The sequence below is a fragment of the Chlorocebus sabaeus genome, chromosome 16 (genome assembly GCF_047675955.1).
Source record: "Chlorocebus sabaeus isolate Y175 chromosome 16, mChlSab1.0.hap1, whole genome shotgun sequence".
Classification (NCBI taxonomy): Eukaryota; Metazoa; Chordata; class Mammalia; order Primates; family Cercopithecidae; genus Chlorocebus; species Chlorocebus sabaeus.
The window spans coordinates 31,056,830-31,083,445 of NC_132919.1; the positions used below are offsets into that span (position 1 = coordinate 31,056,830).

At 38.5% G+C, this 26,616-nt stretch overlaps 1 protein-coding gene across 2 annotated transcripts in view; it reads right to left on the bottom strand.

Moving 5' to 3' along the window:
* Positions 1–26,616, bottom strand: part of MYO1D (myosin ID) — a 376,912-nt gene that overhangs the window by 244,350 nt on the left and 105,946 nt on the right. For both annotated transcript variants that reach the window (XM_008010998.3, XM_073004844.1), the window contains exons 7-13: positions 25,128–25,244; positions 22,670–22,873; positions 18,322–18,467; positions 18,130–18,244; positions 13,367–13,537; positions 6,860–6,930; positions 3,111–3,185 (exon numbers count right to left, since the gene is read on the bottom strand). In XM_008010998.3, the coding sequence (XP_008009189.1) occupies positions 3,111–3,185; positions 6,860–6,930; positions 13,367–13,537; positions 18,130–18,244; positions 18,322–18,467; positions 22,670–22,873; positions 25,128–25,244 (899 nt within the window). The remainder of the gene's footprint in view (positions 1–3,110; positions 3,186–6,859; positions 6,931–13,366; positions 13,538–18,129; positions 18,245–18,321; positions 18,468–22,669; positions 22,874–25,127; positions 25,245–26,616) is intronic.

A 26,616-nucleotide genomic window follows, 5' to 3' on the forward strand; every position in this document is an offset into this window, starting at 1 on the left:
TAAGCAATACAATATAACAACTATTTACACAGCACTTACATTTTATTAGGTTTTATAAGTAATTTGGACATGACTTAAAGTATCTGGGAGGATGTGGGTAGGTTATATGTAAATACTACACCATTTTATATAAGGGACTCGAACATGTATAGATTTTGGTATCTTCAGTGGAGGAGGGTACGGGATGGAATTAATTCCCCATGGATACTTCAGGACAACTGGATTCCATTCCATGTTACTGTTAGATTTTCCACTAGAAATAAATCCACATGCTGTTTTGTTTCTACCTGGCCCAGAGAGCCTGGGCTATATTAGTTCACCACCGAAAGGTGAAGCTGTTCTCAGTAGCTGAACTTCCGGGCCATGGTACATTCCAAAGTTAACAAACACCACCTCGTGCAGCCTCTTGGTACACAGACTGGCAACACACCCTCATGGTACCACTGGCCAAATAAGGCTGTTTTTTCCAAGTTGAGCTTTTAGCATTTTCTGCACAGAGAAATGCTAGACTCCGTCATTTGTCCCTCAAAATGAATGTGCCTTACCTGATAAATTAAGCATTGAAATTCCCTTCTGAAAGTCCTTTTTCTCCATGCCCAGTTCTTCCAAGGATCCTCTCTCACATTCCTATGTCTCTGTAACTTTCATACTAATGGATAGTGCTATCATTAATCTTGGTGGCTTCAACATCCACACAGATGAACCATTTGATAACAATTCTTGAAAGAACTGTTTAAACACAATGTCTCTATATCCTCATTTCCTGTATTCCCTTGAGCTGACATCAATGAGATATTTGTCTTCAACGCTACATGGAAACCAGTGTTGTCAAGAGTCCCACTGACCTTGGCATTAGCAATCCAATGGTAAGTCTTGGTCCTCTCATCACTCCTGCTTTGGACAAGATTTGATGTAGTGTATCAATTTTTTTCTTCCTTAAACATTTTTTCTTGGCTTGGCCTCTGTGACACCAGATTCCCAGTTTACTTCCTTCCTCACTGGCATGCTCTATTTCCTTTGCTAGTTCCTCTTTCCTTGTTTGACTCTACATGTTACAGTGTCTCAGGAATTAGTTTTTTTAACCTCTTCTCTTTTTGAAATCCATGCTCACTCCCTAGATACTCTCATCTAGTCTACAGCTTTAAATACAATCAATACACTGACCACTGTGAATTTATATCTCTAGCCCCACCTTTCCCCTGAGAGTCACATGCATATTTGCAATTGCTGATTTGGCACTTTTAATTCAGTATCTAAAATGCACTTCAGACATAACACATCCAAAACAAAACTCTTAATTTCCCTGAACCAATTAGCGTTTCCTCTTGTCTTCTCCTATCAGGCTCAGGTATCACCTCTGATTTCTGTCTTCCTCTCACACTACACATGGTCTCTACCAGCAAATCGTGTCGACTCTACTTTCAAAACATCATCCAATCTGACCCCTTTTCATTAGCTCTGTCACCACTACCCAGGCCTCAGCCTGCATTATTATTATTATTATTATTATTATCATCATTATTTTATTTTATTTTTGAGACAGAGTCTTGCTCTGTCGCCCAGGCCGAGTGCAGTGGCGCAATCTTGGCTCACTGCAAGCTCTGCCTCCCGGGTTCACGCCATTCTCCTGCCTCAGCCTCCCGAGTAGCTGGGACTACAGGCACCCACTGCCACACCCAGCTAATTTTTTTTGTATTTTTAGCAGAGACGGGGTTTCACCGTGTTAGCCAGGATGGTTTCAATCTCCTGATCTCGTGATCTGCCTGCCTCGGCCTCCCAAAGTGCTGGGATTACAGGCGTGAGCCACTGCACACGGCCGCAGCCTGCATTATTAAACTCGCCTGCTTTACTGTCTATTTCCACGCTTGTCCCTTACTATGTGCATTTTACATAGTAGTAGCAGCATTGATATCTTTAAAACATAAATCACATCACATCACATCACATCATAAATTCCAACGCTTCCCTTAATACTTTCTTCTTACCCAGACTCAGGCTCTGTGATCCAGGCTCTACCTACCTTTCTAAAGTCACTCTCCCCATCCCTCACTTTGTTTTCCCCATAATGGCCTTGCTGTTAATACACTCAAGCTCATTCCCACCTTGGGGCCTTGGTACTAGCTATTCTCTCTGTCTGGAATGCTCTTCCTCCAGATATCTGCATAGCTCCCTCCACTTAATTCAGGTCTCTGCTGAAATGTCACCTCTATAAGAGGCCTTTTCTGACTACCCTATCTATAATTCCTTCCCAGCCCCTCCTCGTCTGTACCCTTCAATCTCTTACCTACTTTATTTTTCTGCATAGCACTTGGCACAAACTGAAAATTGTTTCCTTGTTTATTAACTGTCACCTTCACTAGACTATAATCTCCATGAGGCCAGGGACTTTGCCTACAGTTTTTCACAGCTGTATCCAGAATATAGAAGAATGTGTGCCTCAAAGGTACTCAATGTATTTTTGATAATCTACTGAGCAACTGACTAAGTAGACTTAATAAATGAATGAATATAGTTCTTTAACCTGTAAGAAGATGGCCAGGAATCCTCTTTCTTCTTCATGAACCTTCTGTTTAAAGTATCCATACTAGATTTAAACTCGTTATCATTTGCCTAGTTTTATTTTGCCATAACTTTTCCACATTTTGTTGGTTTGTGAGAAGATTCTGTCGGCTCAGTCACCATCAGTGCTCACTGACACGAGATGCCACTCTGACATCAGAGCGGTCTCTTATGTGGGGGTGAAGACACTACAATGGGAATCTGAGTATGCAAAACTTCTAGCTGGGCCAGATGTCACCTGACACTTCATCACACTGGCCTGGCCTGAGGACTGCTGAGTATACTGGTAGGGGATGCTGGAAGGCTGGCAGCAGTGAGCACAGAAACTGAGGCAACCCAAGGGAAATCAAAGCAAATCATATTATTAGCAGGGCCCTGCCCCAAATTTATAGATTTTATCATAAAGTTAGTTATATGCTATTTATTAAGTCTGATAAAGCAGAACAAGAAAATGTGCCAGAAACTCTTAAAATTGCATATAAATATAACCATGTGCATATATTACATATGTCAATGAGCTTAATCTAGAGTTAATAAAATTTAAATCTTACCTGTTATACATAAGGCGCTTGAAATCTTGAAATAAAGTATCTTTATTTTTGTCAATAAAACCAATGACAGAATAGCTAACAGGAGAGAAATCACAGAAAACATGTATTATTTACCAAGCAAGAGCCACATTTAAGCTTTTCTAGGAGGCGACAAGCCTTTCCACCGTTAATTATGCAATCAATCATCTAAAAGCTGATGTTGTTCACCTTGTCTGTATTAAAGGATACTGAATTTACCTACTAAATAGAAGGGACTTTGTTTCTATTCTTCAAAAGGAGAGCAAGCATCAGTACTATTACTATGATTAAGATGATAATTTCCTACTGGTTTATTGCTTACCTCAAGAAGATGACTTTTTAAAAGATAGCTGTATTTATCATCCAGCATTCCTAAGATAAAAGCAAAACAGCAACATACAGGAACTAACAGTCTCATCCGTAGGGAGATCAAGTGACTTGCCTAAGGTTCACTCAATGTTCAGGGTAGGATAAAAGAATCCAAGAAGAACTGCAAAGGATGGTAAGAATTGGATAAGCAGAGGAGAAAAAGGCAGGCAGATCACACAGGGAAACAGATCAAATAGAGTGATGAAGGCAGGCACATGCATGGCATTCTGGAGAGAGAATGAGGAGGCCAGTATAGATGATTTGGAGGAAGGGAGATGAGTAAGGTCTTGAAAGTCCAGCTAAGATTGCAGTTGGTGAGAAGAGTGGGAATAGAACTATACTACTCCAGTGACTGGCATGAACTCTAGGAGGAGTGAATTCAGTTTTGGGGTTCTAAAAGTAATTGAGGACTCTGGGTGATTAAGACAGAGGCTAAGAGATTAAGCAAATAGGAACTTTAGATACAGCTATACCTTACAGTTCTGCTCTCGTGCCTGTTTTCTCCCTTGGCAATCAGATCAGTATAGGCAATTCCCAGATCTCTAACCTGGATTCCTTGCCTTACATATTTAATCCTGCAAGAAAGTTCCTTCAGGCTGTGCTGTCCATGGGTACTTTAAGGTTACCGTATCCAAAATTATTTCCTTGCCTGCCCCGACCTAGGTCTTCTTAATATTTTCAAGTCACTTTTGACTGAACCTTTGTGATTTGATCTCAAGCTACTCTTCCAGATAGTTCTACTTCTCTGTGCTACAAAAAAGGATACACTTCAATCAGATGGACCTAGTTGCTATTTCCTGAATATTCTGTAGCACCCTTCCCACTTCTTCTTATAAAAATAATTCCTAGCATTCGAAGACCAGCATCAGCCCTCCTGGGTTTATTACACAAACCTGGAAGTATTTCCTTACTCTAAATTCCAACTGAGTAATGCTATTACTCATATGGCAATTATTTTAGACCACTGTTATTGTATACATGTATTTAAATGTGTCTATGTGTATATATGTGTGTTTACATGTGTATAAATAAGAACACATACAAACGTACATATGTGTATGTATGTATCTTACATGGCAAGCTCTTTGTGGGCAGGGACCATACCTTATGAAGTTTTGAGCACATAGAAGATACTCAGTAAAAATTTAGAAAAGGATTGAAGAGTTTAAGAAGTGAAGAGGAAGTCTGAGGCATTGAATATCCCTCGAAAGGGTTAGTTGAAGTTCTAGACTAGGAGTCTAGAAAGCTAGTTATTATCTCAGTTCTTCTGTAAATTTGCTAAGTGACATTGAGTAAGAACTGTACTCATTCTGCATAAGTTTCTTCATCTGTAAAACGAAGTGGCTGGTCTAGGTCATCTCTAAGGCCTCTATCCAGCTCTGCATTTGTGCCATTCTGTGTTGTATGAAAGTACCCTGTAAGTGAGGCTTGGATTTTTAGTGGAGATATTTGTACGGTACTGGATCTTCCCTCTTCAGTATTACAGAACCTGGGAACATGACCAGAAAAAGTGGAAAATGGTGCCATTCCATCACTAATGGTTAGCTTGACAGATGGCGTGATAATTTTGAGCCATATCACTTTATGGTCCTAGAATTTTAATTTAAATCAGGAACAGCTATTAAAATTTCTTAATTTTTTAAAAAATTAAACATCTTTTCTGCATTTATACAGAAGATGATTTACCTTTTTTTGTTTAATCTCTTCCTGCAATGGATTACATGTAAAGAATTCCTAATGCAAAAACTAAGAAAAAGAGTTCTTTAAACAGTAAGATGAGGAGCAGTGTTCAGTGGACAGCAAAGGCATAACAAATATAGTAGGCTAAGAAATGCAGCCCCAACAAAAGTTTCACATCAAATTCTCTGGAACCTGGGAATGTTACCTTATATCATAAAATATGTGATGAATGATCTTGAGGAGAAGCTCATCCTATATTATTCAGATGGGCCCTACATGCCATATCAAATGTCACTTTAAGATAGAGGCAGAGTGGCTAGGCTCAGTGGCTCATGCCTATAATCCTAGCACTTTCGGAGGCCGAGGCGGGCAGATCAATTGAGATCGGGAGTTCGAAACCAGCCTGACCAACATGGTGAAACCCCATCTCTACTAAACATACAAAAATTAGCCACGCATGGTGGTATGTGCCTGTAATCCCAGCTACTCAGGAGGCTGAGATAGGAGAATTGCTTGGGCCTGGGAGGTGGAGGTTGCAGTGAGTTGAGATCGTGCCACTGCATTCCAGCCTGGGTGACAGAGTGAGACTCCATCTCAAAGAAAAAAAAAAGAGATAGAGACAGAGGGACAGTTAACAGACACACAAAGAGGAGGGCAATGTGACTGCAGTGATGCAGCCACAAGCCAAGGAATGTCCAGTGCTACTAGAAGCTGGAAAAAAAGGAACAGATTCCTCTCTACAGGAACCCCCAGAGGGAGTGTGGCCCTGCTGACATCTTGATTTTGAACTTTTAAACTTCAGAACTGTGAAAGAACAAGTTTCTGTTGATTTAAGCCACCGACTGTGGTGAATTTGTTACAGCAGGCCTTGGAACCTAATGTGCTAAGGTAGTTTTAATTTTTAGTTATACTTTCTGATCAATTTCTACTTTATTATATTGTTAATAAAAATATGACTAGTAAACATTTTACTTTTTCAAATAATATTTGGAAAATAATGTAGCAAAAATGGTTTTTGCTTATGCAGTTACCCAACTATTTGTAGAACTTCATATAGAGGAGTAATTCTCACCCAGGGGCCTTTTTATGCCTACTGTTTCTTCTACTTAGAAAGCTTTCTCTTTTCTCTCCCCTCTTCCTAATTCATTTCCCTGACTAACGCTCTTTTACTTTTAGGACTCAATTTGGATGCCACTTCCTCCAGCAAGACCTCTCTGCCCCTCTCAGTGGGTTAATTATTCCTCCTCACTGCTCCTATAATGCCTTGTGCTTCTCTAGTTTAACTGTTTCCATTCTTCATTATAGTGACCTTTGATGGATGTACATGCCTATATTCTTCACTAAACTGTTGGTTTCTTTAGGGCTAGGACCATCTTATCCATCTTTCTATCTCAGTTCTTAAAATACTTCCATGATTTACTGACCCACCAGCTGATTTTTACTGAATCCTAACTATGCTAGGAACTGCACATGGGCACATAGTGGGTGTTCAATAAACGATTGAAAAGCAAGGAATGAATGAAGCTATGCCATTTTTTCAGTTGAACAAATTAAAATACGTTGACATATCAAATGACCAAAACATGCAAATGAATATAAAACCAATATACATTTTTCCTGGTTATATTTTCTAAAGTGAGGCAGCATGCAAATCATGGTAGGTACCAATGTAAGATACTCACACCACATCTCCTGCATAATGTCGAATTCGAAAATCTCGATCAAACTCCAGAATTTTGTCTGAGGCACAGAGCTAAGAAATCAAGAAGGATATTATTTTGAAAACGGACATTTTTGCTTTCCTAAAAATATACTCCAATTTAATATGAAATGATGATATTATCACAAATTATGATATCACATTGTGTGGGGCTTCATTTAAAAATATGGCTTATATATTATAAAGACTAAACTTTCACTAGAAATCCACACAGCTAGACTACATTTCCTGTCCACTCTTACAGATGGATATGGCCAAGTAACCAAGTTCTGGACAATGGAAGTAAAGTGTGGCTGTTCTAGGCCTAAACTGGTGAAAAGTGAATGACCCCCCGCTTCTGTGCTTTCTTCTCTCCTCCCACTAGTTGGATGCAGAGGGGAGTCTCTAGGGCATGGAATAGTCAGAAGACAGAGGAAGTCTGGGTCCCTGAGAGAGACACAGACTTCTACTATGTTATGAACTTTAATCTTGGCTATAGCGCAGGCATGGTGGCTCAGGCCTATAATCCCAGCACTCTGGGAGGCTGAGGCAGGCGGATCGCTTGAGCCCAGTAGTTCAAGACCAGCCTGGGCAACATGGTAAAACCCCATCTCTACTAAAAATTACAAAAGTTAGTCAAGTGTGGTGGCATGCATCTGTAGTCCCAGCTACTCGGGAGACGGAGATGGGAGAATCCCCTGAGAGTGGAAGGCAGAGACTGCAGTGAGCCAAGATTGGGCCACTGCACTCCAGCCTGGGCAATACAGCGAGATCCTGTCTCAAAAACGAAACCAAACCAAACAAAATTTAGCTACTCTCTTCATGCAGTCCAGCCTACCCTGACTGACAGAGTTTCTTTCTCCTCTAAGGTCCACTTAAGGAGGACCATACCGAAGGCTTACTAGTTGTTAGGCACATACATCTTATTCGGTCCTCACTGTTGACATCTAAGGTATAATGATCTCTCTATAACATACATGGAAACTGAGGCTCAAAGAGGTTAAATAATTGGCACAAGATCACATAGCTAGTAAGCGGTACCCCTGGGAAGGACTCCTGGAATCGAATGTAACATCTGTGCTCTCTTATGTACACGGAGGCCTGGCTTATCTGTCTGCTAAGCTGAGACTCCAGTTCAGGACTATTGCTTCACAGAAGATAAAGCTTCTGCAGCTCTTTCCCACAGAAGAGGAATAGTTTATGGGAAGGCAGTTTTTACATGGCTGTGGAGGTCTCTATGACTTTCTACAATGTTCCTTGTTATAGTAGGACCTAGATTTCTTTGTCTGCCCTGTGAAGAATCACTTGGAATCTTATAGTTTTTTAAACAGACATCTAAGAGAGTTCATAAAAGTTTTCCTGGGAAGGCCGGGTGCGGTGGCTCATGCCTTTAATCCCAGCAGTTTGGGAGGCCGAGGCAGGCGGATCACGAGGTCAGGAATCCAAGACCATCCTGGCTAACACGGTGAAATGCCATCTCTATTTAAAAAACACAAAAAATTAGCTGGGCGTGGTGGCAGGTGCCTGTAGTCCCAGCTACTCAGGAGGCTGAGGCGGGAGAATAGCGTGAACCTGGGAGGTGGAGCTTGCAGTGAGCCGAGATTGTGCCACTGCGCTCCAGCCTGGGCAACAGAGCAAGACTTCATCTAAAAAAAAAAGTTTTCCTGGGGAAATACACAAAATTCACTTAGGTTCTAATGTTAGGTAACAAATAATCTCAACCTGAAAGGTGTTTTCTATTAATTTGACAAGTGAATAATTATAGGAAATTAGAGTCAGACCTCCAAGGTTCAAATCTTGGCTCTATCATCTACTCACTCTGACTTCTTTAATAATTACTTATCTCGGAGAGTTGTCCTGAGGATTAAATGAATATGGAGAACAAAGCATCTACCACACAGAGAGGTTTCCAAAATACTTAATTCCCCTTTCCTGCTTTCTCTCTTATTAACCCCTTTTACAAACCATTTTATTTACAAACCCCTTAAGGAAAAGGACCCAAGAGATGTCTACACTAATGGAACATTCTTACATTTGGATACTGCAAAGTCCCAACCGATCTGAACACAGGAGGTTTTAGATTTTTCTTTCCTTTTTGGGTAACAGCAAAGTTACGTATCTATCATTTAACTTTTTATATTAATAATTTAATAATTTTATGCTTTATTGGATCATTTGCCTGTCTCTCCATGGCAACTTTAATGCGGAGGAAACAATGTAGCCCCTAAATAAAATAACTGTTCCAAGACAGAAACCTCTAATTTAACATGCCAATAAGTCTAGCTAATCAGTAACCAGTAGCAAATGATGATATCCAGCTCAACACACAGAATAGCATATGTAATAAACGGTTCACAGTGATTAAAATATTTTGATAGTTTGATCATTTCTTTTCTTCATTAGGTAAAAATCCCAAGGAAGAACACATTTTAAAAATCTCTATCTCAAAGAAATAAAAGGTATTCAAACTGGAAAACAGAAGTCAAATAATTCTCGTTCACTGATAACATGATCTAATACCTAGAAAACCCTAAAGACTCTTCCAAAAGACTCCTAGACTTGATAATCAACTTTAGTAAAGTTTCAGGATATAAAATCAATGTACAAAAATAAATAAGTATTTCTATACACGACCAATAACATTGAAGCTGAGAACCAAATCAAGAATTCAATCCCATTTACAATATCCACAAACACTCACACAAAAGAAAACCCTAGGAATATATTTAAACAGGGAAGTGAAAGATCTCTACAAGGAGAACTACAAAACACTGATGAAAGAAGTCATAGATGGCACAAAAAAATGGAAAAACATACAATGCTCAAGGATTGGGAGAATCAATGTCATTAAAATGCTCATACTGACCAAAGCAATCTACAAATTCAATGCCGTTTTTATCAAATTACCAATGTCATTTTTCACAGAATTAGAAAAACAATCCTAAAGTTCATATAGAACCAAAAAACAGCCCAAATAGCCAAAGCAATTCTAAGCAAAACAAACAAAACCAGAGGCATCATATTACCCTGACTTCAAAATTATACTACAAGGCTATTGTAACCAAGACAGCATGGTACTGGTACAAAAATAGACATACAGATCAATAGGACACAACAGAGAGCCCAGAAATAAAGCTGTATACCTACAATCAACTGATCTTTGACAAAGTTGACAAAAATAAACAATGGAGAAAGGATATGCTATTCACTAAGTGGTACTGGGAAAAATAGCTAGCCATATACAGAAGAATGAAATTGGACCCCTGTCTCTCACCATACACAAAAACCAGCTTAAGATGAATTAAAGACTTAAATGTAAAACCTGAAGCTATAAAAATCCTAGAAGAAAACCTAGGAAAGACTCTTCTGGACATTGGCCTAGGCAAAGAATTTATGACCAAGACCTCAAAAACAAATGTGACAAAAACAAATGAGACTTAATTAAACTAAAAAGGTTCTGTATAGCAAAAGAAATAATCAACAGAGTAAACAAACAACCTACATAATCAGAGAAAATATTTGTAAATTATGCCTCCAACAAAGGACTAATATTCAGAATCTACAAGGAACTCAAATAACTAAATAACAAAAAAAATTACATAACCCCATTAAAAAGTGGGCAAAGATCATGAACAGGTATTTTTCAAAAGAAGAAATACAAACAGCCAACAAACATTTAAAAAAATGTTCAACATCACTAATCATCAGAGAAAGGAGGATACAAATTAAAACCACAATGAGATACCGTCTTATACCAGTCAGAATGGCTATTACCAAAAAATGTCAAAAACAGATGGCATGGATGTGGAGAAAAGGAAATGCTTATACACTGTTGGTGGGAATGTAAATTAATACAACTTCTATGGGAAACAGTATGGAGATTTCTCAAAGAAATGTAAACATTTCTTTTAAACGGTAGTTCTAAAAATAGAACTATCATTTGACCTAGCAATTCCACTACTAGGCATAACAAAAAGACATTAGTGCTCATATGTTTACCATAACATTATTCACAATAGCAAAGTAATGGAATCAGTCTAAGTGTCTATCAACAAATGATTGGATAGAAAGAAAATGTCATATACATATATATAATAGAATACTATGCAGCCATAAAAAAGAATGAAATCATGTCCTCTGCAGCAACAGGGGTGGAGCTGGAGGACATTATACTAGGTGAAATAATGTACGTTTTCACTTATAAGTGATAGCTAAACAATGCATATGCATGAACACAAAGATGGAAATAAGACACTGGGGACTCCAAAAGTAGGGGGGTGAGGGTTGAAAAATTACATATTGGGTACAATGTTCACTATTTGGGTGATAAGTATGCTAGAGGCCCAAAGCTTACCATTATGCAATATATCCATGTAACAAACCTGAACATGTACCCCCCAGATCTAAAATAATATAAATAAATAAACAAATAAATAATCACTATCTCAGCACTTGTCTTAGGGATACCAAAAGAAAGAGCTACTTGGTCTAAAAGTTGGGAAACCTGGGCTCCCACTAATTTGAAAAAGAAAAAGAAAACCCTCTCCACAGATAAATTACTATTTAGCATTTCATGTCAAATCAGTAGCAAATACTGATGTAGTATGTATAGGTACTCTTACGAATGACATGGCTGGGCGTGGTGGCTCATGCCTGTAATCCCAGCACTTGGGAAGACCCGGAGGGACAAATGACCTGAGGTCAGGAGTTCAAGACAAGCCTGGCTAACATGGTGAAATCCCATCTCTACAAAAACACAAAAATTAGCTGGGCATGATGGTGGGTGTCTGTAATCCCAGCTACTTGGCAGGCTGAGGCAGAAGAATCGCTTGAACTCGGGAGGCGGAGGTTGCAATGAGCCAAGATGGCGCCATGCACTCCAGCCTGGGCGACAGAGTGAGACTCCATCTCAAAAGAAAAAAAAAAAAAAAGGAATGGCATTATATTTCAAAATATTTGGTTGACACATTTAATTCAGGTATATAAATGGCCAAGGTAGAAGGTATCAAAATGAGGTAGATTTGAATTCTCATGTGAGACTCACAGCTAATTTAAATGAAAATTTAAATAAGATTTATTTGATATGATTGGGAAAAATTCAATTCAACTATACAAACACTGATTGAATGTCTACCATCTGGTAGGCACAGTGCTAAGTGAGTCTCCAAAACCTGAACTGTGATTATAAAGGTCATTTATAAACTTTCCCTCAAAGATAGGACATTTGCCCATGTAATCATGCCATCTTTAAAAACATCACTCTAAATTATTTAGGTGACTTCTAACTTGGCTCAGTGCTGTCCCTAGCACCTAGGATTGCACCTGGAAGATGAGAAACACTTATTAGGTATTTGTGGTGTAAATGGGGAATGACTGAAGCAGTCCTAACCCAAAATCCTAATATGAAAGAGTAGACTGTAGTATCTGAAAGCCAACTTGTAGTAGGGTTACAATCAATCCTCAGTAACAGACCAAGGAGAATATTTTAGAAAAAACTGGCCAAAAATCAATATCAGCTAGTAATCTATTTCTTGACGATTTGGGCTTTCGCTAGTTAACTGTAGAATTTCCCTGTTCTGATTACATAATTTCAAAGGAGACGAAGTTAGAAAATAGACTTCATTCACACTAAAAAATGGCAGTGTCATAGATTTATATGGAACTGTGGAGAGGCAGAAATGTTTGCCCCCTTCTTCTATGGATGTGAAGGAGCAGGGGCCTGTTTTCCCTTTAGCATATGGTTACTAGACAAGACTATGTGCAGGGAAGTCTCAGGGGTGATGATGATGTCTTCCTCTTCTAACACGAATTTCTTGAACAAATACTATGCAAATGGAATATTCCATGCAAATGATATGTCCATATCAGCACAAAGGTCTGATAATCACAATTGCCACCAATTACTACAGATATGTGATCTGTTTATGACATTTTTAGATCGTGAAAAATGGAGAGTTAAAAGGATACCCATTTATTTAATGAATAAGTTTCTTTGTAATAACTAGAATTACAACTAGAATCTCTCTGTTTTCAAGAAAGTCATATGGTCTGAAGAAGTACGGCAGAGTACACAACACATTTTGTTACTGAGGATTACAGTATAAAGTCAAGGACAAAAGCTATTTTCCATGCCAGAATTATCAGATGCAGGAGTAAAACTCTAGCACATGAGCAAGGCCTCTACATCGATTGGTTATAAATGACATCATGCTTTCTAAAGAATCATGCTCATTTTTCCTATTTCTACGAAATTGTATAGTCTGGAGCTCCCTCTCCTGGATTAACATGATTTTATCAATTTCTTCATACTATAAACCAGAGAGGCAGAATTTATCCACAGCAATAGATCATTTAATGGATGTTTGTGACTTTTCTTTCTTATAAAAGGGGACATTCTTTTAACCCAACAAATAAAGTCATTTAACTCCATCAAACAATAAGGAGAATCTCACAGATAAAAGGGAGAAGAAGGTATCATTAAACACATTACCTTTCGGCTAGAAAAATGGACATGTTTGCCTAATTTACTGTTAAGTGCTTCAAGAAACATTTCATCAGTGACTTTGCCGACATTCATGCAAGCGTCATCGAGGATTGCAATGATCCCTTTGTGCTGCTGCTCCACGAGGTCAACAATGATCTGATTGTTGAAGTAGTCAATCTGTAGGACACAGCAAGGAGGCAATTCTGAAGAGAACAGTGACCAGGCCAGGTTAAACCCCAGTACCCCCATTTGTATCAGGAGTTTAGATAAAACTACTTTGGTGTCAATGTGTGGGTGACATTAAAGAAGTCTTACACTAAAACGAGTACACATTCTAACAGAGATTTATTTTTAAATTTCTTTGTTAACTTTCTATCATGAAATACATTGTCTGAGATTAGTATAGCCCAAGGCAAATATAATAAGGTAGACACTATTTCTCCCATTACAAACTCATTTTAATCCTGCCTCCAGATCCCACACCCAACCCTACTCCTTCATACAAATCTGCCTGCCATTAATCATAAGGTCCACCTTCCACAAAGGGCCAACTAATAACCTTAAAGTATTATCTGATATACTACTTGATAATAAAGTTAAGGTACTACACAAAACTTGCATTTTTATAAAAGCAGGGTACAAGTTAAATGTTTAGTTTTAGAAATTTTGTGCAATATGTTCATAATGATGGCTGTGGTTGCCACAAACTGCCTCGTTTACCTTTAAATACTCTTAATGTGTCATGCATGCAGATGGAAGGGGTGGAACTGTGCACTAAAGTGGGGGCTTTAACTGAAGTGTTTGGCAGAGTTGCCTTCTACTTGCCAGTTCAAAAGTTCTGTTTTCATATAGAATATATATACTAAAAAATTTCAGTATGTTAAACAGCCTTAGTCTGATTCAGCCTCTTCAGATACTCTTGTGCTGTGCAGCAGTGGCTCTGTGTGTAAATGCTATGCACTGAGGGTACACAAAAATATCAATATTATGTGTACAGAGTAATGCCTCATACCAATCAGACGTCCATTTGTTATTGTGTTTGTTAACAACCCTTTATCTCTTAGTGTTAAATAAACTCCACTTAAAACGGAAAAAAAAGAACTTGCATTTTTAGTTACATGACCTTGAATGACTAAACTCCAAAAGAGCATTTCTTTCAGTTTTCCCAAAGTTAAAAAGCTTATTCAAAATTCTATTGAATTTTGACATTTTTCTAGGCATAATATAAAGAATTTAATTCTGAATAAATAAGTATCTATAAAAGATAAGAAAAAGCTTTTCCTTTACTTCCACAAGCTGAATGAAGTTATACTTAACTTCTGGCTTTTCAGCAACTCTATATATACAAGGTTTGTCCAACAATCCTCTGCCACACCTGTTTATTCTGATAGCCTGCAATGCACCTATCACCACACACAGAGGGCACACAAAGGTCCAACTCAGGCAAGCTGCACGTCGCAACGAGGGGCAGCTTATGATCACATAGTTTAATCTTGTGTGTTGCTATGTCCCATCTTATGCAGGAGTTACCTAAACTGATCGTTGTCTCCGTTACCTTCTGTAAGGTCTACATACTCATAATAGACCACTCAAGTAACTCATGTATTCCCATTTCATGCTTTAAAATCCAAGGATTTATGCCAGCTATTTGTACGTGGCTTTTAGCTCCATTTCTAGTCTTGCATATTCTCTTCTGTATCTTATGGACTGAAACCTGTAAACTGGGTAGTTTTTACTTTGTTTTCTATACTTTTCTGATTTGTCTAAATTAAAGTTTCTCAATTAGGAGGAATTTTGCCCACCAGGGGACATTTGGCAATGTCAGGAGACATTTCTAGTCAAAATGGGGTAGGGGTGCTGCTGGCATTTGGTGGGTAGAGGCCAGGGATGCTGCTAAACATCCTACAATGCATAGAACAGCCTCTACAACAAAGAATTATCTGGCATAAAATTTCAGTGGTACTGAGGTGAAGCAATGTAAGTCTAAATATTTACTTTCATTATGGGCATTTATTACATTTCTAATTAGGGAGAAAAGTTATTTCTATCTTTGCAAAAAAATCCTAATACTACTCAAAAAGCAGGAGCTCTATATTAATAGTTGACATCTTAGACTTTGGGACTATGAAATTAAAGACCAAGTCTTTTGTTCCAGGGACTAAAGAATTACCTTCTCTAAAATTCCAATTACATTACTAAAAGCTATTGGTCTCCGCTAGTAACTTTCAGTTTGTAAGTTTAATACTGCTTCAAACATTGCTTAAACCAGTAGTTTTCAAACTAAGGTCTTCCAGCAACTTGGCATTCCCATGAGGTTTGCTAAGCGATACCAGGAGCCAGAAGAGTTGTGATGGGGTAGTTTAGGGACACAGGGCTCTGGCCTCTCATCCATACTCCAGATAAAACAGCTTTGTGCTTGAGTGTCAAGTTCTCAATAGTTAAAATGATTTGCAAACTACAGCATCAAAAACTTCTAAAAGTGAATGTTATCAGAGAGATAACCAGACATTATGAACCTCCTGGTGGAAGTTCACACACAATCTACGAAATGGGCTGTGGAAAAAAACTGACCCTGAATCCAGTCAAGACTCTAGATCTAACAACCAATATACAGGACATGCAAGAAACAGAAAAACATATTAAATGGCACCTGAGGGATGCAATTAGCAAAATCCAGACTGTGGGAAACTCTACAACAAATGACTCATTCTCTTCAACACAAGATTGCAAAGAGAGATCATTCAAAGAAAAAAAGAAAGATTAAGGAGAAAATCTATAGATATGCAAGAGACCTATCAATCATAATGTAAGAAACTTATTTGGATCAAAATTTAAACTGCAAAACAACAATCAGAAGATAACTGAGGAAATATGAAACATGTATACTGACTGGACATTTTATGATATCAAGGAATTTTTGTTAATGTTTTAGGTATGATAATGGTATCGTGATTACGGTTTTTGTAAAACTCTTTTAGAGAAATACATGGAAATATTTACTGAACAGATACCCAATTGAATAGATGAAATAATGTGATATCTGAAATTTGTTTCAAAATAATCTGGGAGTAGGTGGGTATAATACAGATGGCATAAGACTGGCAATCTACTGGTAAATGTTAAAGCTAGGTGATGGGTATATAGGATTTACTGTACTGTAGTCTCTCTTCTTAATGTGTGTTTAAAATTTTCCGTAATAAAAAATCTTTTAAAAAGAATCACTACGTTTAGAAGTTTGGGGTTTTACCCAGAACAGAGATTCTAATTGTGGGGGGATTTGGCATGTAGTGAGTAGCTGTTACTTTGGGGTTAGCCTTCTGCTCCCTCTAGGACAAATATTTCTTGGTTTATTTAGCTAAAATTTTTTGCATTTTGGGATTCTTGATTCTTTTTGATATGTTTGGAATTACTCTGTTGTCAATTATGCCTATGAAATTTGATATTCTGATTGTTAAAGGATATTTTTGACTAGTACCTTGGAATCACATCCCAATAACAAGTTTTATGATTACATTTGGTATTAAAAATCCAAGCTTCAGTTATATTGTGTATTATACAACAGTTTCATTCTTAGAAAGTTTCATATACACTTAATTGAACTGAATTAAATTTTAATTGTATTAAGAAAGTTCACTATTTAAATCAAACTATAGATAATTGTTATATAAAGTAACTCTTTGGTTTATTTGCAAATAGGTAAAATTTATGCCAATATACTTGAGCAACTTTTTTATAGTATTCTAACGTTTAACACATGATGGAAGGCAAAGATACAATTTTGAGGCAGGCAAGCTATTTGTTATATCATTGTCTCTTTATTTCAGAATGAGAGGAAATAGAAAATAGAAAGGTAGGAAGGAAGATAAAAGTCATTTAAATATAGTATTTCAAATAATTTTTTGCTGCCATTATATTGGATAACAAAAAACAAATATTGGCTTTATTTTTATTCTCTGGCAAGAGGATGAACAATCTTATAAACTCAAACTATGGAAACTTAAAAGTTTTTGTATCTTTCAAGTTCATTTTCAAAATTGCTTAAAAATACAAGTTTACAAGAAAAATTACTATGTCTCATTTCTATCATAAGCAGAAGGTCTTATCATAGGAAATTTAAAAACCGAACAAGTCATGCCTTTTAGCTATGATCTCTGTGGTTTGCACCACGGACCCATTGTACTTTCCAGCTATATCTTACTAGATTAGTTTGCCTCTGACAAATACAAAAGTCCCCAAAGATTGATGAGAGTAGAGGTGATGACTGAAGTGTAATACACAAAAAAATGGAGATGAAAGTAACACAAGTGTTTTAATGCCCAGGTTTCAGAGAATATAAACAACATTAACTGAAGATAATAAAATACCATATAGTCTACAAAGTAGAAGAGGAGAAAAAGGAGGAAAAAGGGAAGAAGAAACTAGATTCTGAAGCAAAGTTCAGCCAATTTAAGGTAAAACTTAATAAAGTATGCTAAACTCTAACAGACAGCTACGAACCAGAAAGCCCGCGTGGCATCAGTCATAAAGTGAAAACAGGTTTACTGGTTCTAACTCAGGATGTTCTGGGCACCAACAAGGGAGTCTATCAAATTATAGCAATCCCACCTAAAAATGATGAAATTAATTGTATTTACATATCCCAAAAAGGAAAGCTAAGGTTCAGATGTTTCAAGTACCCCTAAAAGATCAAGAAATACCTAAAATAAAATTTGACGTTATCAATAATATGAGAAGCACATGAAGGCATTTTCCATTAAGAGTCCACTCACGTGTTTCCAGGGGATCCCTTCCCGCTGGTATTCCTCTTGTTCTTGCTTCAGAACCAGCTGAATAAATAGCTGCTGCAGTTTCTCATTGCAATAATTGATGCAGAATTGTTCAAAACTACAAGAAAAGGAATAAATTAGGTTTCAACAAATAGAAAATAGGCAACAAGGTTTTAAGTATCTTTTCCAGTTTACCTGTTGTTGTCAAAGATTTCAAAGCCATAGATATCCAAGACACCAATAACAGTGTTTTTCCCATGGACTGTGGTGTCATAGTTCTTGACCTCAATAATATCATTGATGCAAGTAACGATCCAACAAAAAAGGCGCTCATATATTGCCTGCAAGGAAAATAGCATCATAAATGCTTGCCCATTTGGGAATGAGTCCTCTGTTTGGATTTGTGATCAGTTTTAAATTCCTGTTCCCCTTCTCACTGTTTAGCATAGCCATTACTAGCCTCAGCAGAACAATTGAAAATGTAGACTGTCCATTTAAAAAAAACCCAAACTACATGATGTATGCAAAACTAAAGTAAATAGCTTGTATTTTTAAAAGATTATTACTGGTCATTACACCAATTCCAACGACACCCTCCAAGCATGTTTCCCTGCCCAGCTATATCAATAGTTTGCCTGATCCCTTGAATAAGCCAGTTCATTGCTTTATTATTAATTTCATCAATTATAAAGAGTTGAGAGCTAGTGAGTTAATATCTATGATCTACTAAGCTATATGAATTCTAAAAATATAAATATTGATTTCTAATGCTAAATGAAGATCTGAGCCAAAGATCAAGGGTTGAAATTCCTTGAGAATCAAACACACATCCAATGCACAAGCACACACACACTAAGCCACACACGGACAAAGGCACCACATGCTAACACACACATCCCGATACACGTGTACTCTGCAATGTCACATCATTAGAAAACTTTCTTTAACGTATCCTGCCTGCTACCCACTCTCTTCACCCATATCCATTACCTCCCCTTTACTCTTCAATCCACTCCAGTCTCCACTTACATCCTATTACTCCATTGAAATGGCTCATCAAAGACTCCCAGCACCTTTACATAGATACTTTCTTGTACCTCATACGGACATTTTGCTCTGTCACTCAGCATCACTCAACCTAGGTTTTCACTGCCTTCTTGGAATACTCTTCTCTTTTTGGATAACAGTCTTTCTGACTTTTACTACTTGTTCACTAGATGTTCCTTTTTGGTGACCTTTGGTAGTCTCCTCCTCTATCTGACTTCTAAAAGTTGGAGTTCTTCCTGGTCCTCTTCTCTTCACTTTCTAGCACCTTCTAAATCATCTCACCCAGGATTAAATAATACGAATATGACTCCTAAAGGTATTATCCAAATCCAGACCCAGAGAACAGTCTCTGAGCTCCTGACTCACAAGTTTGACCGTCTACCTGACACTGACTCTTCGATATCTCACAGCCATCTCAAACTCAAAGAACTCTTGATCTTTCCTCCTCCAACAACTGTTCCTATCCTACTTTTAGCCACAAATAAATAGCACCACTTAGAAATTCACTCATTTATTCAACAAATATTTGCTGAATACTTATTACAAATAGTTTGTTAGAGATACAGGTCTAGGCAAACACAAATATGGTCTCAATCTCCAAGAAACTTAGGGAACAGAGTGAAGGAAAAAATTATTCTCTCTGTCTCTCTCACTTGCCCCCCACCTCGCAGATACACATCCACACTAAAGGAGAGGTACATGGGGTCTTAGGGGAATTTAATCTATGCAGTGCTCAGGGAGGTTAGGGAAGGCCTCTCTGGGAAAGTGATACTTGACCTGAGACCAGAAGGATGAGTAAGAGGCAGCCAGGCAAGAGAGTAGAGAAGAGCAGTCCAAGCAGAGGGAACAGATGTGCACAGGCCCTGTGACTGGAAGGAGAAAGGGATCAGGATAATCTGTGAGGACTGAGAGAAGACTAATATGCTAGGCTGAAGAAAGCGGGGCTGGGTATGGTAAGAAATGAGGCGGGAGAGGTGGGCTGGAGCCAGACCATGTTAAAGTATTATCCTTGCTTCTCTCATTCTCCACATAATAGGTCCTATGGATTTTATTTTCTCAACACAGTCCATTTCAAATCCTCCTCCTCTCCCCATTTGTACTTCCACCTTTCTAGTCCAAGCTGCCCTCATCTCTTTCCTGGATTAACATAATATCCCCTTAATTGGCCTCTTTGCTTCCATTCTTACTCTAGCCCTCATAACATTCTCCATACTAAAGCCAGAATGATCATTTTAAAAATGCAAACTTGCCAGGTGCAGTGGCTCATGCCTGTAATCCCAGCACTCTGGGAGGCCAAGGTGGGCAGATCACCTGAGGTCAGGAGTTTGAGACCAGCCTGGCCAACATGATGAGACCCCATCTCTACTAAAAATACAAAAATTAGCCAGGCATGGTGGTGGGTGCCTGTAATCCCAGCTACTCGGTAGGCTGAGGCAGGAGAACTGCTTGAACCCAGGAGGTGGAGGTTGCAGTGAGCTAAGATTGTACCACTGCATTTCAGCCTGGGTGACAGAGCAAGACAACATCTCAAAAAAAAAAAAGGTTGGGCGCGGTGGCTCACGCCTGCAATCCCAGCACTTTGGGAGGCCGAGGTGGGCAGATCACAAGGTCAGGAGATTGAGACCATCCTGGCCAACGCAGTGAAACCCCGTCTCTACTAAAAATACAAAAAATTAGCTGGGCGTGGCGGCGGGCACCTATAGTTCCAGCTACTTGGGAGGCTGAGGCAGGAGAATGGCATGAACCCGGCAGGCAGAGCTTGCAGTGAGCTGAGATCGTGCCACTGCACTCCAGCAAAAAAAAAAAAAAAAAAAAGCAAACTTGAGTCATTGCCCCTCCTTAAAGTCCTCCCTATTGCTCTCCATTGCACTTAGGAAAAATTCAAATTCCCCCAAGACTAACTTACAAGAGTAAAAAATGAAATAGACAGTAAACTAATCAACTAGTAAAACAACAACAAAAGTTAGACATGAGAAAATACAATGCTTGCCACACAGATAAATAGACAAAGCGTTAAAGTTTATGATATGCTAAGATAGAAATTGACAATAAAAAGATAACAGCTCCAAAGAAAAATGTACAAAAGATATACCCAGGCATTTCTTAGAATATGTTTGAATACTCTACAAAAATATAAGATGCTCAAATACACTAGTAATGAAATAAAAGTAACAATAAAATATTACCATACAATCATAAAATCAGTAAAAATGAAGTTTAAAATAAGTATATGGCAGGTGTGGTGGCTCACGCCTGTAATCCCAGCACTTTGAGAGGTCGAGGCAGGTAGATCGCTTGAGGTCAGGAGTCTGAGACCAGCCTGGTCAACATGGTGAAACCCTGTCTCTACTAAAAATACAAAAATTAGCTAGGTGTGGTGGCACACTCCTGTAATCCCAGCTACTTGGGAGGCTGAGACAGGAGAATCACTTGAACCTGGGAGGTGGAGGTTGCAGTAAGCCAAGATTGTGCCACTGCACTCCAGCCTAGATGACAGAGCAAGACTCCATCTCAAAAAATAAAAATAAAATAAGTATACCCTTTGACCTGGCAAGACTACTCCTGGGAATCCATTCAACTGAAACAAAAGCACTAGTGTGTAAGCATAGATGTATAAAGACGTGCAGCATTGTTTGCAGTTGCAAAAAAGGGAAGCAAAGTGGATGACTTAAAAGGAAGATGGATGGTTAAATAAATTGTGGTACTATCACTGCAGGCGTGGTACACAGACCTGGAGGACATTATGCTAAGTGAAATAAGTCAGGCACAAAAAGACAAATATTGTGTGATCTCACCTCTATGCAATCTGAAAAAGTCAAACTCATAGAAGCAGAGAATAGAATGGTGATTACCAGAGGATAGAGGACGGGGGTGGATGCAGAAAGTGTGAGACGTTCGTCAAACGGTAAAGTTTGAGTTAGACAGGAAGAATAACTTCTGGTGATCCACCGCAAAGCAGGGTGACTGTTGTTAACAATATTAATAATGTTTCAAATTGCTAAGAGTGGATTTTAAATGTTCTCATCACAAATAAATGATAAGTAAGTGAGGTAAGAGGCATGCTAATTAGCCTGATCTGATCATTCCATAATATGTACATGTCCTGAAATATCCCATTGTACCCATAAACATATACAATTATTATCAATTAAAAATAAATAAAGCTTAAAAAAAAAATGGATCAGAGCTCAGTCAGGTGACTCTGGCGAAGCATTATTGAGTGAGAGAAGCAGCACAGGAGGCCATGAAAGGAGCTGTGCACATGAAGCCCTCATGAGCACCGCCCCCAGTCAGCTTCCACTCTTCTCAGAACCTTTTCTGGCAGTGACGCTTACATCTGGGAGTTTTACTGAGGCTTCAATGGCCAAAAAGTATCATTATGGTTTCCAAAAGCCTTAACCCTCTTTCAAGAATGTCTGAATACACGCTCATAGGATTTCACTCGAATTCCAACTGTGATCAACACCAGGTGACAGAGGATCAGTTACACTCTCACCTTGGCAAAGGCGTCTCTGCCGTAGCTGGCCTCTTGTTCTGTGTGCTGCTTATCGATGATGTCACGGCCTGTAGCCACGGTCCGGTAAAGAAGGGCTTTCTCAACCATGTCTGTCTTAGTAGACAGCAATTCTGCTATGATAGACACTACTTTGCCATTCTCAATAAGAGGCGTGTCACCATCTACTACAAATTTTAAATTTCCCTGTATTAAAAGTGAAAAAAATAACACATTATGAAACATTATGTCAAGGATATATTTGCCAATACAAAATATAATTCAGGTGATCTTGTTTGTACCTATTTTCTTAAATACATTATACATCTCAACATATAAAAACAGAGTTTCATCTACTTTTTCCCTTTCTGTACTCATTTATCTTTTTGTTTTCAGTGATGTTTTTGATAGAGGGAAGTTTTACATTTTTATGTAATCAAAGCTATGAATCTTTTGCCTTAAGATCTCTCTTTCTTTGGTGTCATACTTAGACCATTCCTACTCCAAAGGGTTTATGAGCATTTGATGTTTTCTTCTAATGCTTTTATAGTTTTTTTTTCCTTAAATTTTTTATTTTATTTTATTAATTTTTTTTTTTGAGACAGAGTCTTGCTCTCTTGCCCAGGCTGGAGTGCAAGCGGTGTGATCTTGGCTCAATGCAAGCTCTGCCTCCCGGGTTCACACCATTCTCCTGCCTCAGCCTCCCAAATAGCTGGGACTACAGGCGCCCACTACCACGCCCGGCTAATTTTTTGTATTTTTAGTAGAGACGGGGTTTCACCCTGTTAGCTAGGATGGTCTCGACCTCCTGACTTTGTGATCTGCCCACCTCGGCCTCCCAAAGTGCTGGGATTACAGGCGTGAGCCACCGTGCCCGGCCTTTTTCCTTAAACTTTTTAATCCATCCACAATTTATTTTGGTATACGGTGTCAAGTAAGAATCTAACTCTATTTTTCACATGGTTATTAGTTGCTCTAACGGGATTTATTGAACAGTCTAGCTTTTTCTGATTTAAAATGTCCCTTTTTTTTGAGACAGGGTCTGTGACCCAGGCTGGGATGCAGTGGTGCATTACGGCTCACTGCAGCCTCAATGTCCCAGGCTTAAGCAATCCTTCCACTCCCAGCCCCTCCCAATAGCTGGGACTACAGATGCGTGCCTCCATGCCTGGCTAATTTTCGTATTTTTTGTATAGATGGGGTTTTGCCATGTTGCCCAGGCTGGTCTTGGAACTCCTGGGCTCAAGCAATCTATCGACTTCAAACTTTCCAAAGTGCTGGGATTATAGGTGTGAGCAACCCTGCCCAGCTGAAATGTCACCTTTTTAATATGTTAAATTTCCTCAAGTGTTTGAGTCTACTTATATTCCACTCATTCAATAAGCAATACATACTTACTAACCATCTACCAAATGTCCAGCACATTAATCAATCAGTTGATTAATCTGTTCATCTGGTGCTGAATTTGTGCAAAGAATTTGTGTAAAGTACTACAGCTGTCACTATCATTTTAAGTTTGGTAGAACTAGTCATGTTCTCTCTCTTCCCTCACCCTACCCTATATGACGCTTCTTTAATATACTTTACTTGATCTTTTTCCAGAAAATTCTAGAATCAATAGGTCAAGTTAAAAACACAATAAAATTTCTGTTTGGATTCTGAAAGGGATTGCTGCACTGTATTTAAAAACTAATTCAAACAGATGAGACAATTTATAATAGTAAAGTCTTCCTAGTCAGGAATATTTATTGTTTATATTGCTATATAGTATTTTTCATAAAGATCCTGTACATTTCTGATTCATTTAGAGTTAAATCTTGCTATATTAAAAGTAATTTTTATTCTGGATTTGAATCCATGTTGTCATTCATATTGTAAGATTATATGTTCTGTGTATTTTAAATATCTCTAATTATATAAATGTTAATGAAAGAAATCTGACACATAGTTCTTTGCTTCTAAGTTTGGTGTGGTATAGTGGGATACAAGTGGCCTATGAATCTGCCAAAGTGGTCTATGGTGTTGGCTCTGGGATGAGCTGGCTGTGCCTTTGAGGCAGTCATGACCCATCAGGGCCATTTCCCAACCTGTAAAATGAGACGATCAAAAATCCAATTCTGATAACCTACGATTCTATGTTTCAAACGTCACTAGAAATGTATACCACTAGTAGTCACATCACTGCTGAATTATTTTATCTTTAAAATTAACCAATTCAAAGTTTGACAATACCAGTAAAGACAATTAACTGAAGTCGTTGTCTCCAACCCTATAGTGGCTTGGAAAATGCCTCATAATATTATAAAATGATGGCAAGAATCACAGACACAGTAATTTCTTAAAACATGTACAAAATTTTCTCTGAATACGTTTTAAATCTACAGGGAAAAAACAAAGTTTTCTGAGAAAGCATCCTGTTCTCAGCAGAAGACAATACATTCTGAGAGGTGTCCCTACTCACCAAGTGCAGAATAGTAGCCAAAATCTTATACACTGTTTGGATCTCCTCAGGTTTGAAGCCAATGACTTTCATGGCATCAGCAACAACTTTGAATTCGGCAGCATCATTGATAGAACACTGGGGATGAAAATGAAAACCTTAGGTTACAGACATTTCATATGAGCGTTAAAATTCAACAATTAAAAAGCTAACTTTAAGTTATACCAAGGTTTGCCTTCGTAGTAAATCACTTGAGGGGATGTTGAGTCTCCAGAGAAAATAAAAATGATTTCAGGAGTTGCAACATTATTTAGCACATACAAAGCCCACTTGTGTGTGAAAGTCATCACCTAAAATAAGCACTGTGCCCTTTTCTGGAACCTTCAGTGAGGGAGCAAGTCCTGAGCTGGCTCAGACAAGCTGATCCCCACTCCGTGATCCGTGAAGGCAACAGTATGGAATGTGAGATCACAAATGGAAGTGCTGAATGTGGGAGCCTCCAAGATACATGCTTGGCTACTGTTTGTGGCTCTTTGTTCCACAATCGTCTTGTTTAGGCTGGCAATGACACTTCGCTCTCATATAATCTGGCGGTTTATTTTCCAGATGAGGCAAGGTGGGCCCTCAAAAGCAAAACAGCCAGCCTCAGTCATTCAGTAAGCTATTAAATAGTCTGGAACTAGAACTTCATTCTTTCACTCACTTGATACGCATTTCGCAAGTCAGCTCTACTAACTGGTACAGGCAGCTCAGAGATGAATCACCTACCCTTTTAGAGCCGTGGCCATCACACTGGAAATACAAGTGCGTAAACAGAAATTCACAATAAAGCAATAGTAACTGCTTATATTAGTTTTACCACAGCAGCAGCCACAGAGGCTTGACCAATCCTTTCCTCAGTAAGTTTCTCCTCTTGTTTGGATACAGAGACCTGGCCTGATGCTCACTTGTTGAGGAAGGGCCCTGGAAGGGGACCTCTCTGCCTGGTGAGTACAAGTTCCTCTCGTGTCCAGGAGACAACCAGACCAGCCCCTCCTCCTCCTAGGTTTTTGCTTTTTCCTTGGGCAAGATACTCAACCTCAGTGAACCTCAATTTCCTCAGAAATAAAATAGGCATAACATATATCTTACAGGGTGGTTGTCGGAATTGAATGAAGATTTATGCAAAGCACCTCCCTAGTACTAGCACATAAAAAAAAAAAAAAAAAAAACTCAGCAGTATCAGATATTACTATTATTATAAACTGCAACCATGTTGAAATCAGAAAGTAACTGGATAAAATCTAAATGTCCTACTGTGGGGAACTGTTGGCTGCTTACCTAACAGTCATCCTCTACCCTCATTTATTTCTTGCTGATCGAACCCTGATTTGTTTACTCCTAAGTGTGCATGCCCTTTGTGACTGGCATCCACCTAGCCTCAAGAGGTAAATCTTCACTGGTCTAAACTCATCAGAGTGATCTTATTTCCCTTACCAAAATGGCTGGTTAGCCACAGGCATGGGATGCC